This window comes from Silurus aristotelis, assembly GCF_946808225.1.
Source record: "Silurus aristotelis genome assembly, chromosome: 5".
In the NCBI taxonomy this organism is placed as follows: domain Eukaryota; kingdom Metazoa; phylum Chordata; class Actinopteri; order Siluriformes; family Siluridae; genus Silurus; species Silurus aristotelis.
The window spans coordinates 31,896,970-31,911,969 of NC_139578.1; the positions used below are offsets into that span (position 1 = coordinate 31,896,970).

General features: G+C 41.9%; 1 protein-coding gene across 1 annotated transcript in view; it reads right to left on the bottom strand.

Moving 5' to 3' along the window:
* sorcs2 (sortilin-related VPS10 domain containing receptor 2) overlaps nt 1-15,000 on the bottom strand; it is a 151,815-nt gene that overhangs the window by 32,687 nt on the left and 104,128 nt on the right. The window contains exons 4-6 of the mRNA XM_083542625.1: nt 4,536-4,700; nt 2,708-2,781; nt 2,493-2,557 (exon numbers count right to left, since the gene is read on the bottom strand). Of these exons, the coding sequence (XP_083398751.1) occupies nt 2,493-2,557; nt 2,708-2,781; nt 4,536-4,700 (304 nt within the window). The remainder of the gene's footprint in view (nt 1-2,492; nt 2,558-2,707; nt 2,782-4,535; nt 4,701-15,000) is intronic.

A 15,000-nucleotide genomic window follows, 5' to 3' on the forward strand; every position in this document is an offset into this window, starting at 1 on the left:
AATCGCTACATCAGCACCATTCTCACACACACACACACACACACACACACACACACACACACACACACACACACACACGGTGAAAAGCAGCGATGCAGAACATGATCAACTAGACGTGCTGTGATTGGTCGGAGAAGCCGGTTCTTTAGGGACCTCCAGGTTTCCTCCTCAGAGCTGATTGTGAGGAAAAACATCATCAGTTTCTGAATGTAAGGTTACGAGCATACCATTTCTTCTGCAGTGGTACAATCCATAGTCTGCTATTACAAACGCTCGAGCTATGCCTAATGATCCAAATTCTGCATTCTGATTGGTCAGAATTTGTTGATACATTTTCCAGAACTGCAGCACCGACAGTCTCATGGATTTACGCTCGTTATGGTTTCTATAGCAACAGTTCCACAATGCACATGCACGCACAGAATGTCCATCTACGAATTTAAATCAGCTCCATTCCCAGCTGTGTGTGTATGTGTGTGTGTGTGTGTGTGTGTGTGTGTGTGTGTGTGTGTGTGTGTGTGTGTGTGTGTGTGTGTGTGTGTGTGTGTGTCTGTGTGTGTGTCTGTGTGTGTGTGTGTTTGATCAGGCATGCAGATGCAAGCTGTTTACCCTGTGAAGGTTAACTGTTGTTAAGCAGACACACACACACACACACACACACACACACACACACACACACATACACACACACACACACACACACACACACACACACACAAGATGAATTCTGGGGAATTTCAACACTCAAATTCCTTGGTGAATAATTTAAACAACCTCCAAGGTCAGAATAAATATAAACTCTTAAAGTCTGTCTGTCTGTCTGTCTGTCTGTCTGTCTGTCTGTCTGTCTGTCTGTCTGTCTGTCTGTCTCTATCTATCTGTTTTATGTGTTTCTCTAAAAATGTCTGTCTGATTTGTTTATCTGTCTGTCTGTATCTCTCTCTTTACTTATATCAATTTGTTTTAGTGTCTGCTTCATCTCTCTTCATTTCTGTCTTTCTTTGTTCTTTGTTTCTTTGTCTATCTGTCTTTCTGTCGTTTTGTTTAAATTCTCTCTCTCTCTCTTTCTCATTCTCTCTCTCTCTCTCTCTCTCTCTCTCTTTCTCTCTTTCTCATTCTCTCTCTCTCTCTCTCTCTCTCTCTCTCTCTCTCTCTCTCTCTCTCTTTTAGTTAGTTTCTTTGTCTGCCTCCCTCATTGTTTTCTACCCTTTTTCTTTCTTTTTTGTTTGTCACCCTCTGTCTCTCCATGTTACTCCCTGACTTTCTGTCTGTCTGTCTGTCTGTCTGTCTGTCTGTCTTTTTCTTTATTTATCAGTTTGTTTTTTGTCTATTTATCTCTGTCTCTTCATGTTTCTCTTAGACTTCCTGTCTGTCTGTCTGTCTGTCTGTCTGTCTGTCTGTCTGTCTGTCTGTCTGTCTGTCTCTCTCTCTCTCTCTCTCTCTCTTATTAATTTGTTTTTGTGTCTGCCTCATCCTTTTCTTATCTGTGTATTTCTGTCACTTGATCTGCCCCTTTATGTTTCTTTCAGCATGTCTGTCTGTCTGTCTGTCTGTCTGTCTGTCTGTCTGTCTGTCTGTCTGTCTGTCTGTCTGTCTTTCTTAAGATTAAAAGAATGAAAGGTTTATTGGCATTACAAATATAAACTTTGTATTGTGGCTACAGGCTTCTAGAATACACAAACACATAATAACAGAAATAAAAGTCAATATAAAAAAATACAATAAAAACAATACAGAGTAAAATAAACAAAACAATATTATTAAAAAAAAAGTCATTTTAATTAAACAGGAAATTTGAAAAAATTTAATTCATTCATTCATTCATTTTCTCCCGCTTATCCGTAATTCGGGTCCCGGGGGCAGCAGTCTAAGCAGGCCCCTGCCTCCGACTGCTGCCCAACCCTCATAGCACCGTCCCTTACAGTCCCTCCTGCAGGTGGTGAGCCCATGGGAAAAATTTAATTGAAAATGTAATTTTAGTTGGGGAAGTTTATTGAGGGCTGGTGTTTTTTCTGTCCTCACTAGTAGGTGTTGGTGTGTAAGTGTGTGATGGTGGTGTTTAAGTGTGTTTGTGTGTGTTTCAGACTGTCTGTCTGTTTTAATTCTTTCTTTCTTTCTTTCTTTCTTTCTTTCTTTCTTTCTTTCTTTCTTTCTTTCTTTCTTTCTTTCTTTCTATCAGTTTGTTCCTGTCTGTCTAATTGTCTGTTCATCAATTCATTTAATGTCTGTTTTATTGTCTGTTTGTCCTTTTCTTGTCTTTGTTTGTGTTTGTGACTCTGTCTATCTCTCTTTTTATCTGTCTTTTTGTTTTTCTCACACAATCTGCCTGACTGTCTATCTGTCTGTGTGGCTCTCTCTATGCCCCATCATTTCACTCTTTTTTCCGGTTTGTTTTCTTTATGTCTCGGTCATCCCGTCTCTTCCAACTTGTCTTTCTCTATGTGTCTTTCAGACTTTCTGTCTATTGATCTGTCTTTGTCTCAGTCTCTCACCTCCACTAGTGTCTTGAATCTCCATGTGAACCAAATCGGGGTCCACATCCACCCCGGCAACAGACCTGCGATAACCGAGGGAAAAAAAAGAGACAGACAGACAGACAGACAGACAGACAGACAGACAGACAGACAGACAGACAGACAGACAAAGAGAGTGGCTGTAAGAGACCGATATGACTGATTGTTATAGAAAAATAATAATAGACATTTACCAGAATACTTTGTCTTTGGTCACTCGCTCCTGTAGCAGCCTCCATTTCCTCCCCAGATCAGTGGACACGTAGACCTGTGAGGCAGAGAGGAGGCAGTGAAGAGTAGAATGTCCTTCATTAGACAGATGTCTGAGAACTTCCTGGTCTTCACTGTGTAGTGTGTCAGAGTGCAGTAATGTGTGTTGTGTGTAGTAAGAACCAGGGATGGGAACCTGAGTCAAACCTTCTCAACTTCCTACACACTGAAGTGTAGGAGAGTTGGGAAGAGTTAGACACTGGTGTCTGATGAGATCTGAGCATAACACCCAGTCACAAACTAAACACTAAACTGCTCAAACTAAACACTAAACTGCTAAAACTAAACACTTAACTGCTAAAACTAAACACTTAACTGCTAAAAATGCCTCACATGGATAAAAGAAGCGTGTGATACGACCTATTAAAATGTATGCTAATCTCAGTACACTCCTTGCGTCAAGCAAGTGGGCGCTAATCACTTGGTACACGGAGAGTAGTAACGAGAAGATCCGCACTGTTTACCGTGAACCGTTTTGCTAATACTTAAGCTAACCCAGGCCATGTCTGTGCAAGCTTGTGAATTTTACAGCGCAGTGTGTGTTTGTGGGTGCGTCGGTGCTTCTCCCTATAACGTGTTGGCATTGATCGAGTGTCTCTCTTACACACACATATAGTTTAAAGAAGGAAAACACACATACACACACATACTGTACACACACTTCAACAACATGCACACTTTATTGGGAAGCAGTCCAGGCCCACGGCCTTCCACTTGTAACTCTAATGAGGATGCCGATACACTACAGAGGAATAAAACGCCGCCGGGAGAAATGCGTAGTAGTACAAGATGCTGGTCTGGGTTGCCAGATCATTACGTTATAATATATGATGTCGTTTAGACTCCATGATTATTCCACCCAGAGCATTTAGGTCTAAAAGCACGAAAAACAGGGTGGAGGAGTCGATGGGAATCGACTACTTTAGCACCAAGATTACTTGCTAATCCCACTTTGGGAGTGTTGATTATATGGACAAATGAATCCTACCTGAGGAAAGTATTACATTTATACAAGACAACACTGACAGGAGACAAAATAAAACCATTTACTAAAGTAAAATAAAAAACGAGAATGTTGTAACAAGAATACACCATGATCAACAGAATCATGAGATACACCATATGGCCAAAAGACCTGAATTTCCCACCCATTAGCGATTCTCTTGCAAACTGTTAGAATACATTTGGAGGCAAACCATTCTATAAAACATCTTTGGAATATGGTGCCATTAAATATTTCCTTTACTTAAACTTCCTAAACCTGTTCCAGCATGACAGTATGGTACACAAAGCAAGCTCAGTGGAGGTCTGCTTTTCATGGGTTGGGAGTGTGTGGAAGATTTCCTGATATAGAGCTGTGACCTAAATGCTATTAAACTGGAAATGATTATAAATCCTGACTGCATCCCAGGACTCCTCACCTCCATTTGATATCAGTACCTGACTTTACTAACACCCTTCACTTGTGGCTGAACAATCTCCACAATCTCCACAGAATCTAGTGGAACATCATCACAGATGTCCATATAGTGTTGCATGATCACACTTCCAGTGGGAGACTATAGGTAGGATTTCATTCACACGGTCTCTATATACAGACCATGGCATTTGTGTACATTCTTTAGCCACCTCAAGGTATATAATTAGTACCTCACAGGAGGTACACATGTGCATGTGGCTAAGATTGACTTTTATTTGAGTCTCTCAGAACATACACTGGAACAAACAACTCAAACTCTCAACTCAACCTACCGTGGCCTCTTTGCTGTAAGCCAGCAGCTTGTCCTCGTCTGATGGATGGAATAGGAGCGTCTCGATGGTGAAGGACAACGGTTGTCTCTGGAACGACGTTCCCTCGTCTGTGCTGATGAAGAGCATCTGATCTTGTTCGTTAATGGTAGAGCTGATCAGGATCACCTGCACACACAAACACAATAAAAAGCCAATATACCCTTTACTTTGCAATCACATGCTCAAAAGATGCAACAGTGCAACAAATATGAAAACTCCACCCCTCACAGTGAGGCATGGTGGTGGTAGCATCAGGTTCACAGCGTGCTCATTGTTTTCTGATGAGTCAAACTTTAATGTCTGACCACATTCAAGAGAGTTATGGTGTGAAAAAAAAGGTTACGCCCATACTTCATGCATAGGACTAATGGTCTGGGCTGCAATATAATGGTATTTCCATGGTATACTTTTGTGAGATGGGCAAATAACTGGACAACCGAACCATTTAGGAGGACTGTGTTCACCAGTACACACATCAAGATGCAACAAAGTGGTTTGATAACCAGTCAAGTGAATTGATTATCCCTCATGGCCTGCATAGTCATCAAGTCAAAAAATTATTAAGCTAGTTTGAGGTGTTCTTGATTGGCTAGTCAAGTCAGGTTAAATAAACATTTTCCTTAACTAGCATCACCACTGTTCATCAAGATGAATGCTCGAAAACCGCTCTGGCCACTGTGCAGGACTTGTATCTGCCATGATCAAGAGGAACTGTTGTTTTCTGAGAAAACCATGACTCCTACCTACCCAGAACTTTGTCCTGGACTTGTTTTGCTAGCTTCTTGCCCTATTTACATTTATGGATTTGGCAGGTGTGCTTATATAGAGTGACAGATATTATCATTTGTGTATTTGACGGTTATGGGCCTTGCTCAAAGGCTCAGCAAAGGCAGCTTGGCCATGCTAGGATTGTATGTATTGCTGAGAGAAAAATGTCATAAATGTAAATAGGAGCTAGAAGCTAGCAAAACAAGTCCAGGACAAAGTTCTAAGAATATATCAGTCATAATTCCAAAAAATATCCCAGACTAAGGATGGGTCCCTGGCATTCATAGGTGTGTAAGCTTATCGTTAGCAGATTGTATCTTGGCAGTTAGGGCATTGGACTTTGGATCGGAAGGTTATGAGTTCAAGTCCCAGCACCAGCACTGCTGGACCCTCGAGCAAGGCCCTTAAACCTCAACTGCTCAGTTGTATAAATAGAGACGTCCCCCATGAGCCAGAAATGTAATGTGTTATCCCTGACACTCCGAATCATAGCCGTTTGAGCTGCAAAGCCGAATCGCCCCCACAGAGTAATTGTGTATAAACTCAGATTAGAAAGTGTAATCCCTGATCCATGGCTTTAAAAGATAAAATCAGAGTCCCAACAGATTATCTCAGAAGTCAGATTTCCTTTTAAGGGCTCCTGGCTACTCAAAGCAGTCACTTAGCAAACACTCATTCAGGAGAGACTATAAAATAGAGAAGAGACTGAAAGAGATAGTGATATAAAGTACACAAAGATGATACAGAGGGTAATCTCTTCTGCATTTATCCAGAAAAAAAGTCAAGATGAAATATTATCTAGTTGATGTGAGCTCTGCTCATTGAGTTTGACCGTCTTTACATGAAAATAGTCTGGCTGTACCAGCCAATCAGAATCATCACTAAAATCAAGATGCTTATTATATTTCCTATACGATATTAATGCAGCAATAGTAACAAAGGTATGACCTGTGTGCCTGTCAATCCTAATGAAAGAGGTGTGGCCTCTCTAACTGACATTTCCTATTAAATGGGTGTGGCCACTAGGTTTGCCAGTCTCAGTGAGGTAGGTGTAGCCTCTGCATCATTCTTGGTGAGAAGGCCTCCCCTCTGAACCTGTCAGTAGCAGTAAAGGAGGTGTAGCCCCTGTACCTGCCAGTCTCAATAAAATAGGTGTGGCTTCTTTACTTGTCATTCCCAGTGATGGAGGTGTCACCTTTGTACCATTCAGTCCAATTAAAGGAAGTGTGGTGTCTGTACATGTCAGTCCCAGTAAAGGAGGTGTGGCCCCTTAACATTTCAGTCCCTATAAAGGACGTGTAGTGCCCATACCTACAAGTGCCCCTCGGTACCTGCCAGTCTTTAGAAAGGAGGTGTAGCCTCTTTACATGTCAGTGGCAATTAAGGAGTCATCACCTCTGTGCTTGTCAGTCTCAGTAAAGGAGGCGTGGCCTCTCTAACCTGCCAGTACCAATAAAGGAAGTGTGGTCTCTGTACATGCCAATACCAGTAAAGGAGGTGTGGTCTCTGTACATCTCAGTCCTAGTAAAGGAGGCGTGCCCTCTGTACCACGGTCTGTTTAAAAGAGGCGTGGCTTCTGGATGTCCGCCCACACAGCCCCTTGATTGAGCTCTAAATGATGTTGAATTGAAATCTCCAGGTCATATCTCGGTGGAATGCATGCGTCATCTCTGAAGGACAGAAACCCTCACAATGGTACATAGTTTTTAGCTGTGGCTATGACTCATATGTGAAAGATGAATACGTGAGTCACTTGTCATTGAAAAGGATAGAGGAAAAGAAAGAAAAAGTGTGATGAGAAAAGAAAAGTAATGGATGAATTATCAGGAACAACTTTGACAGCAGTAACAAACAGACCGGATGTAAGAAGCTTGGCGGCTCTACACACAGCGTTAAACGTAGGTCTAGCCGGCTGCAGAACAAAGACGGTTTATCTCTCCGGTTGTCATTAATGTCTTTCTTTCGGTGCCTGCAGAGAAAAACGTATCGTCTCTCAGATTCCACAGCGGCCAAAGAAACCATTATTATACACTGAGAAAGCCGAGACATCCCGAAACCTACAGACACACTGCATACAGGTCCACACTGCTTACATACACTATAGTACCTCTCTATCTGTCTGTTTCTCTGCTTCTTTCTGTCAGTCTTTCTACCTCTTTTTGTCTCTCTCCCTCTTTTTGTCTCTGTCTCTCTCTTTCTGTCTGTCTCTCCCTCTTTCTGTCTGTCAGTCTCTCTACCTCTTTTTGTCTCTCTCCCTCTTTCTGTCTCTGTCTCTCTCCTTCTTTCTGTCTGTCTGTCTTTCTTTCCCTCTTTCTGTCTCTCTCTTGCTTTCTGTCTATTTGTCTCACCCTTTTTCTGTCTCTCTCCTGCTTTCTGTTTGTCAGTCTCTCTACCTCTTTTTGTCTTTCTCCCTCTTTCTGTCTTTGTCTCTCTCCTTCTTTCTGTCTGTCTGTCTTTCTTTCCCTCTTTCTGTCTCTCTCTTGCTTTCTGTCTATTTGTCTCACCCTTTTTCTGTCTTTCTCCTGCTTTCTGTTTGTCTGTCTCTATCTTCCTCTTTTTGTCTCTTTATCTCTATTTTCCTGTCTGTCTGTGTCTGTCTGTCTGTCTGTCTGTCTGTCTGTCTGTCTGTCTCCTCCCCTTTCTGTCTGCCTACCTGCCCTTCTTTCTTCATATCTCTCTTTATGTCTTTTTGTCTGTCTTCCTCTGTTTCATTCTGTCTGTGTCTCTCACTTCCTCTTTCTTTCTGTCTCTCTCCCTTTTTGTCTCTGTCTCTCCCTTCCTCTCTTTTTTGTGTGTCTTTCTTTCTCTTTTAGTTTGTCTGTCTGCCTCTCTATCTGTCTCACTATGTCTCTCTTTCTGTCTGTCTGCCTCTCTATTCATCATTCAGTCTTTCTTTCTTTCTTTCTTTCTTTCTTTCTTTCTTTCTTTCTTTCTTTATTTATTTCTTTCTTTCTTTCTGTCTATACCTTATTCAGTTTCTCTCTCTCTCTCTCTCTCTCTCTCTCTCTCTCTCTCTCTCTCTCTCTGTTGTGCGGGGCGTGTGTGCGGGGCAAGTGTAGAGGAGTGTGTGTGTGTGTGTGTGTGTGTGTGTGTGTGTGTGAGTGAGAGAGTGAGTGTAGAAAAGTGTGTGTGTGTGTGTGTGTGAGTGTAGAGGAGTGTGTTAGCTATTGGAAATTTGGTGAGGCATGAGAACATTGTCTGAACAGTGCTTTAGTTGTTTTTTTTTAACAGTATTGAGAAAGTGAATAAACTGATCCAGAAAGGAATTGTTATAAATAATAAGTATGTACTGGTTTCTCCCCTCAGTTCTCCTGCAAAAAAAGGTATTGCTGTAAAATGTCCCTCCTTTTATCAGTGATGAGGCAATTGTGATGGGAGAACCGTCTCCACATGAAGAAAATCCCCCTCAGCTGTAAGTCTCCACTAGTTTAATTAGTGTCTTTTAGGCGGATGGTGTTTATGGTTCTGAATGAAGGTGTTGAGGAACTAAACGTGTTCTTTACGTTCAGGATTGATGGGTTTGACTACAACATCTTTGTTTTCACTCCGAAATTAAATGTTTTAAATGTGGTCAGTTAGGGGATCTTGTGCGCACCTGTCCTGAAAGACAGAGTGACCCCGCTGTTTCCAAGCAACCAGGGCAGGAAGCAGCTGAACCTGCTGGAGTCGTTCCCCCTGCTGAAAGCCCTGTAACTGCTGCTGCACCAGGGCCTAGGGAGCGTGAGCTCAGACTGTAGACCAGAGGTCCACTAACGACATAACCACCCCAGAGAAGCCCTGCTCGGCCGAACCAGACAGGAAGAAGCCTTGCTCAGCCAAACCGGGCCGGGAGAAGACCCAGGTAAAAAGTCACAGTGGACTCTGGAGCAGTGCTGGAGTTGCCTGCGCTGGCAGAGACAGGCACAGGGGTGCAGAGCTGTCGCCAGGAGACACCAGTCGCTACACCAGTACAAGAGAACGAGGGAGACGTTGAGATGGAAGATGAGCTCCTGTTCAAAGTACCGACCAAAAGAAAAAAACGAGGTAAGGAACAAGGCAAAAAGCAGGCTTGAAGATTCGAAGGTGGAGGAACCTGAATCAGACAGTGAAGACGCAATGTCCGATTCAGTTTTTAATCCAGACGCACAGGAAGAAGCCTTAACCATGTTTTATAGTGCTGAAAAAATAAAAGAGTTTTAACTAGAACTACCAAGTGGCAAAAAATGTGTCAGTAGAAGAGTTTTTCCTGGACTGTAAACAGTTTATACATGATATAAAACATTTTAGACGAGATGGAGCTTTAACTGATCAAGACATTTTTAGACTGAAGAAGCTGATCAATGATCAATAGGGAAAACTCAGATGAAGACTGATAGAGTGTGTGGCATGTTTTCCTTGGAGTTTTTTTTAGCATTTGTTTGGTTTACCTTTATTAAATTTTAATGAACAGGATACACATTGCGAGTTTTAATATAAATGGAGCGAGGGAACACGGGAAAAGAGTAAAGCTTAATGAGCTCATCAAGCAAAAACATATTGATGTGGTCATGCTGCAGGAAACCCACAGTAATGTCAACAATGCTGCTGACTGGGTGAAGGAGTGGGATGTGTTGGCAATTTTAAGTCACAACACATCACTTAGTGGTGGTGTTACCCTGCTTTTTAATCGCAATTTTATTCCTGTGTCTTACACTGTAGAGGAAATTTAAAACGGGAGGCTTTTAAAAGTGAATGTTTTTTTATGAGAATAAGGTTTTAGTTTTTATCTGTGTGGACGCTCCCACCAGTGCAGTGGAGAGAATTCGTTTTTTTAGACAAACTAAATAATGTGATTTTAATCTGCAGCACTGCAGAGTTTCAATTTATGGGGATGATTTTAATTGTACAGCACACAATGTAGACAGGAACCATGCAGAACCTCATTTAGCTTCCCTAAACGCCTGTGGGAGTTGGTGGAGGCCCACGATCTCTGTGACATATGGAGAAATATAAATAAGAAACAGAGACTGTACATGTGGACCCACTCCAGAGACAACACGCTCTCCCTGTCAAAATTAGATCGATTTTATAGTTTTAGGCATCAGCTGACTTATTTTACAAAGTGTTTTATTTTTCCAGTAGGCATCTCAGACCACTGCATGGTCCAGTGTACCATAAGTAAAAAGAACATAAATCCTAAGAGCAGCTACTGGCATTTTATGACAGCACTTTTAGAAAATGCTAATTTTAGAGAGACTTTTATTTTTTTATGGAATTGTATTAAACTTGAGAGGGCAGCTTTTAACTCCCTACAGCAGTGGTGGGATGTAAAAAAAGCACAAATCAAAGGTTTTTTTGTCGACAGTACACTCTCAATGTCACAAGAGACATTGCCAGATTTTTTAAAGCTGGACACTACAGCACAGGGGGCGCTGGTCCGCTCACGCTTTAAAAGCATTGCTGAGATGGATGCTCCTTTTAAGTTCTTCTTCAGTTTAAAAAAAAAAGAATGGACAGAAAAGATTTATGCATGCTGTGCGAATAGAATCAGGGGATCTTGTGTCAGAGCCGTCTGAAATTCACCAGCAGAGAGTCAGCTTCTATTCAAAGCTGTATAGCAGCGAGAGGTCAGTGCCACAGGAAGTGGAGGAGAGCTTCCTTAAAGACCTGTCTAAGCTCTAAGAGTCAGTGGCCAAGGAGTTGGATAGAGAGCTGACACTGGCCGAGCTTCAGGAGGCTCTCCAGGGCATAGAGAACGGGCGGGCGCCAGGTATAGATGGTCTCCCAGTGGAGTTTTTTAAGGCCTTCTGGGCAACAATAGGGCAGAAAGTGCTGGAGGTCCTACAAGACATTGCAAAGGGTGGCCAGCTCCCATCTAGCTGCAGGAAAGCCGTCCTGACCCTGCTGCCAAAAAAGGGAGACCTGACCCACCTGAAGAACTGGCGCCTGGTGTCACTGTGCACTGACTGCAAACTACTGTCAAAAGCATTGCCTTGAGACTGACAAAGGTGATGGAGCAGATCATTCACCATGACCAAACGTACTGGGTGCCTGGCAGGTCGATTTTTGATAACGTTTACTTAATTCATGACATTTTGGCCATCTCCAGGCTATGGGACGTGAAGACTGGTCTGATTTTCCTAGACCAGGGAAAGGCGTTTGACCGGGTTGAGCATGAATACTTGTGGAAGATGCTGGAAAGCTTTGGGTTCAACCCTGGTTTCATAGCCATGATCAAGGTGCTATACAGTGAAATCAAAAGTGTACTGAAGGTTAATGGTGGTTTATGTGCCCCTTCTAGAGTGTACAGAGATATTAGACAAGACTGTTCACTGTCAGGAATGCTTTACACTCTAGCTATTGTACCTTTTTTAATCAATCTAAGAAATCATCTTTCTGGTTTTAATATTCCACACACCAATGCTTTAGTTTACCTGTCAGCATATGCAGATGACTTGGCTGTTATGGTAGGGTCCCAGTCTGATGTAAATATTTTAATTGATGTTTTAGAAGACTTTGAGCTTTTATCATCAGCAAAAGTGATGATCTGTGGGGAAAAAGTGAAGCAGGTTTAGTTGTGGAGTGGGGAGGTGGGGAGCTGACACACCTTTGAGGTTTGGTGTGGAAAAAAGGTGGTTTTAAATACAAAGTAAGTTTTTAAGTAAAAACTGGGAAGGCACTGTAGAGCACAATAAGGGCAGAGCAGCTGGTTCCAAAGATGTCCTACAGGGGGCCAACATTGGTCATCAACAACCTGGCAGCATCGTCTCTCTGGCACAAGCTGGCATGTGTGGATCCGCCAACAAACTTGCTAGCAAACACCCAGGCTCTGCTCATGGACTTTTTCTGGGATGGTCTACACTGGATTCTGCGGAGTGTCCTCCATCTGCCCAAAGAGGAAGGGGAGGCAAGGGCTGGTTCAGCTGGCCAGCCGAACTGCAGCCTTTCGCCTCCAGTTCATTCAGAGACTCCTAACCAGGCCCAGGAACCTGGTTTGGAGGACAGCAGCTGGTGAACTTTTGCACATGCTGGGAATGGACAGAACTTTGTTTTTAATGGACACACACACATTGGATATCTCAGGATTACCAGTCTTTTACCGTGGATTTAAAAAAAAAAATATGGACTTAAAAAAAAAAAAACAGATTAATGTGTGTGGAACACTTCACTGGCAGCTGGAGGAGCCCCTGGTCTACGGGAGTCATCTGGACATCTCCATTGTGACCACCTCTACACTGTCCAGAGCTTTGATTTCCTCTAAGATCGTCACACTCCAGGAGCTGGTAAACATCGCAGGGACAGACCTTGTCACGAGGGGAGGACCTGGCGGCACGTATGGGACTCCGTTCTCTTCGCATCGCTAACCACCTCCTACACTGCTGGAGGTCCCTCAGTGGAGAAATGTTTTTGGTTTTAACGATGATATTAAACCAGAGTGGAGACACTGTACAAACCACCGATCTCCAATGAAGGATTTTACACTGCATCATCTCTGTGAACTCTTTTATTTGTATTTTAAATCCCGATGTTCTACAGGACGGGCCGTTCTGTTCACAGAGAGAAACTGTTTTTCACGCTTTTACTCACTGCAGCAGGTTACAGTCACTGTTTGAGCTTTTAAAACGTATTTTATAATATATATATATATATATATATATATAAAATATAATTAGTATAAGTTCCTTTAATGTGAATTTCACCCTTCAGTGTTTTATTCTTGGTTTTAAGTACATTATTAATATTTATAATTATACAATTTATATAATTTATAATTAATATAAACAAAATGGCTCAGAGCACTGACTGTGATGCCCTCAGGATCTTCTCCAGACTTTTCCAGGATTGTTGTTGATTTTTAACTACAGGAATGGGGGATCTGGAGATGTTCGAGGCTGTGTGGTGTTGTGGAGAAGCTCTTTGTTCATTAAAAGAAAAAGAATTGTACTTTGCACTAGAGCTCAGCTAAATAATCACACCAACCCCCATCTTTAACTCTCATTGTCATGTTTTATTGATGTCTATTTAATGTTATTTAATGTTCTTTCTTTCTTTCTTTCTTTCTTTCTTTCTTTCTTTCTTTCTTTCTTTCTTTCTTTCTTTCTTTCTTTCTTTCTTTCTTTTTCTTATCTATTTATTAAAATTTTATGTCCTGATACCTGATACCATCAAAAACAAAACGTGACTTATGTCAAATAAAGGATTGTAAAGTCAAGTCAAGTCAAGTCTCTCTCTCTCTCTCTCTCTCTCTCTCTCTCTCTCTCTCTCTCTCCGTCTTTCTGTCTGTATCTTGTCGCTGAGCTGAACTTTCATTTTAATCAATTAACTAGAGAGTGAAAAAAATTCAGAAGTAATGAGAATTTGTGTGTGAGATTTTATAGAATATATTGTTTATATATTGTGTGTGTGTGTGTGTGTGTGTGTGTGTGTGTGTGTGTGTGTGTGTGTGTGTGTGTGTCGTTATTATAAGGATTTGTGCCTGAGAGACAGAGATAAAGGAGTAAATGTAGGGAATAAACTGTAATTGTGTATATTTATGATGTCATCATTATTTCACAGCGATAAATAAAAGGACATTTTTAGAAAAGGGATGAAGATAAAAGAAGAAAAAAGAAGAAGGGAAAGAGAAACAATGAATACAATAAAGTGGCTCATTGCAGGTTCTCCTGCCGTGATCCTCACTGACTCCAGCAACTGATACTGAACATATACAACATAATAAAACAAATACATTCTCTCATCTCCGTCTGTCTCACTTTCTATCTGTCCCAGTCTTTCTGTCTCACTTCTTTCTTTAGTCTCTCTGTCTGTCTCACTTTCTCTATCTGTCCCAGTCTTTCTGTCTCACTTCTTTCTTTAGTCTCTCTGTCTGTCTCACTTTCTCTATCTGTCCCAGTCTTTCTGTCTCACTCTCTTCTTTAGTCTCTCCGTCTGTCTCACTTTTTCTATCTGTCCCAGTCTTTCTGTCTCAATCTCTTCGTTAGTCTCTCCGTCTGTCTCACTTTCTCTATCTGTCCCAGTCTTTCTGTCTCACTCTCTTCTTTAGTCTCTCCGTCTGTCTCACTTTCTCTATCTGTCCCAGTCTTTCTGTCTCAATCTCTTCTTTAGTCTCTCTGTCTGTCTCACTTTCTCTATCTGTCCCAGTCTTTCTGTCTCACTCTCTTCTTTAGTCTCTCCGTCTGTCTCACTTTCTCTATCTGTCCCAGTCTTTCTTTCTCACTCTCTTCTTTAGTCTCTCTGTCTGTCTCACTTTCTCTATCTGTCCCAGTCTTTCTGTCTCACTCTCTTCTTCAGTCTCTCTGTCTGTCTCACTCTCTCTATCTGTCCCAGTCTGTCTGTCTCACTCTCTTCTTCCGTCTCTCTGTCTGTCTCACTTACTCAATCTGTCCTAGTCTATCTGTCTCACTCTCTTCCTCAGTCTGTCTTACTCTTTTAACTGTCTCACTCTTCCTGCCTTGTTCTCTCTCTGTTCCTGTCTTAATCTCTCTGTCTCTCTCATATTTTTTCTCTCTCCCACTCTTTTCTTTCTTTCTCCCTCCCTCTCTTTCCTGTCATCTTACTCCCTCCCTTTCTCCCTCTATCTCTATACCTCTCTCCCTTTCTCTCTCTCTTCCTATATTCCTTCTATGTCTCCTTCTCTCTCTCTCTCTCTCTCTCTCTCTCTCTCTCTCTCTCTCTCTCTCTCTCTCTCTCCCTTTCTCTG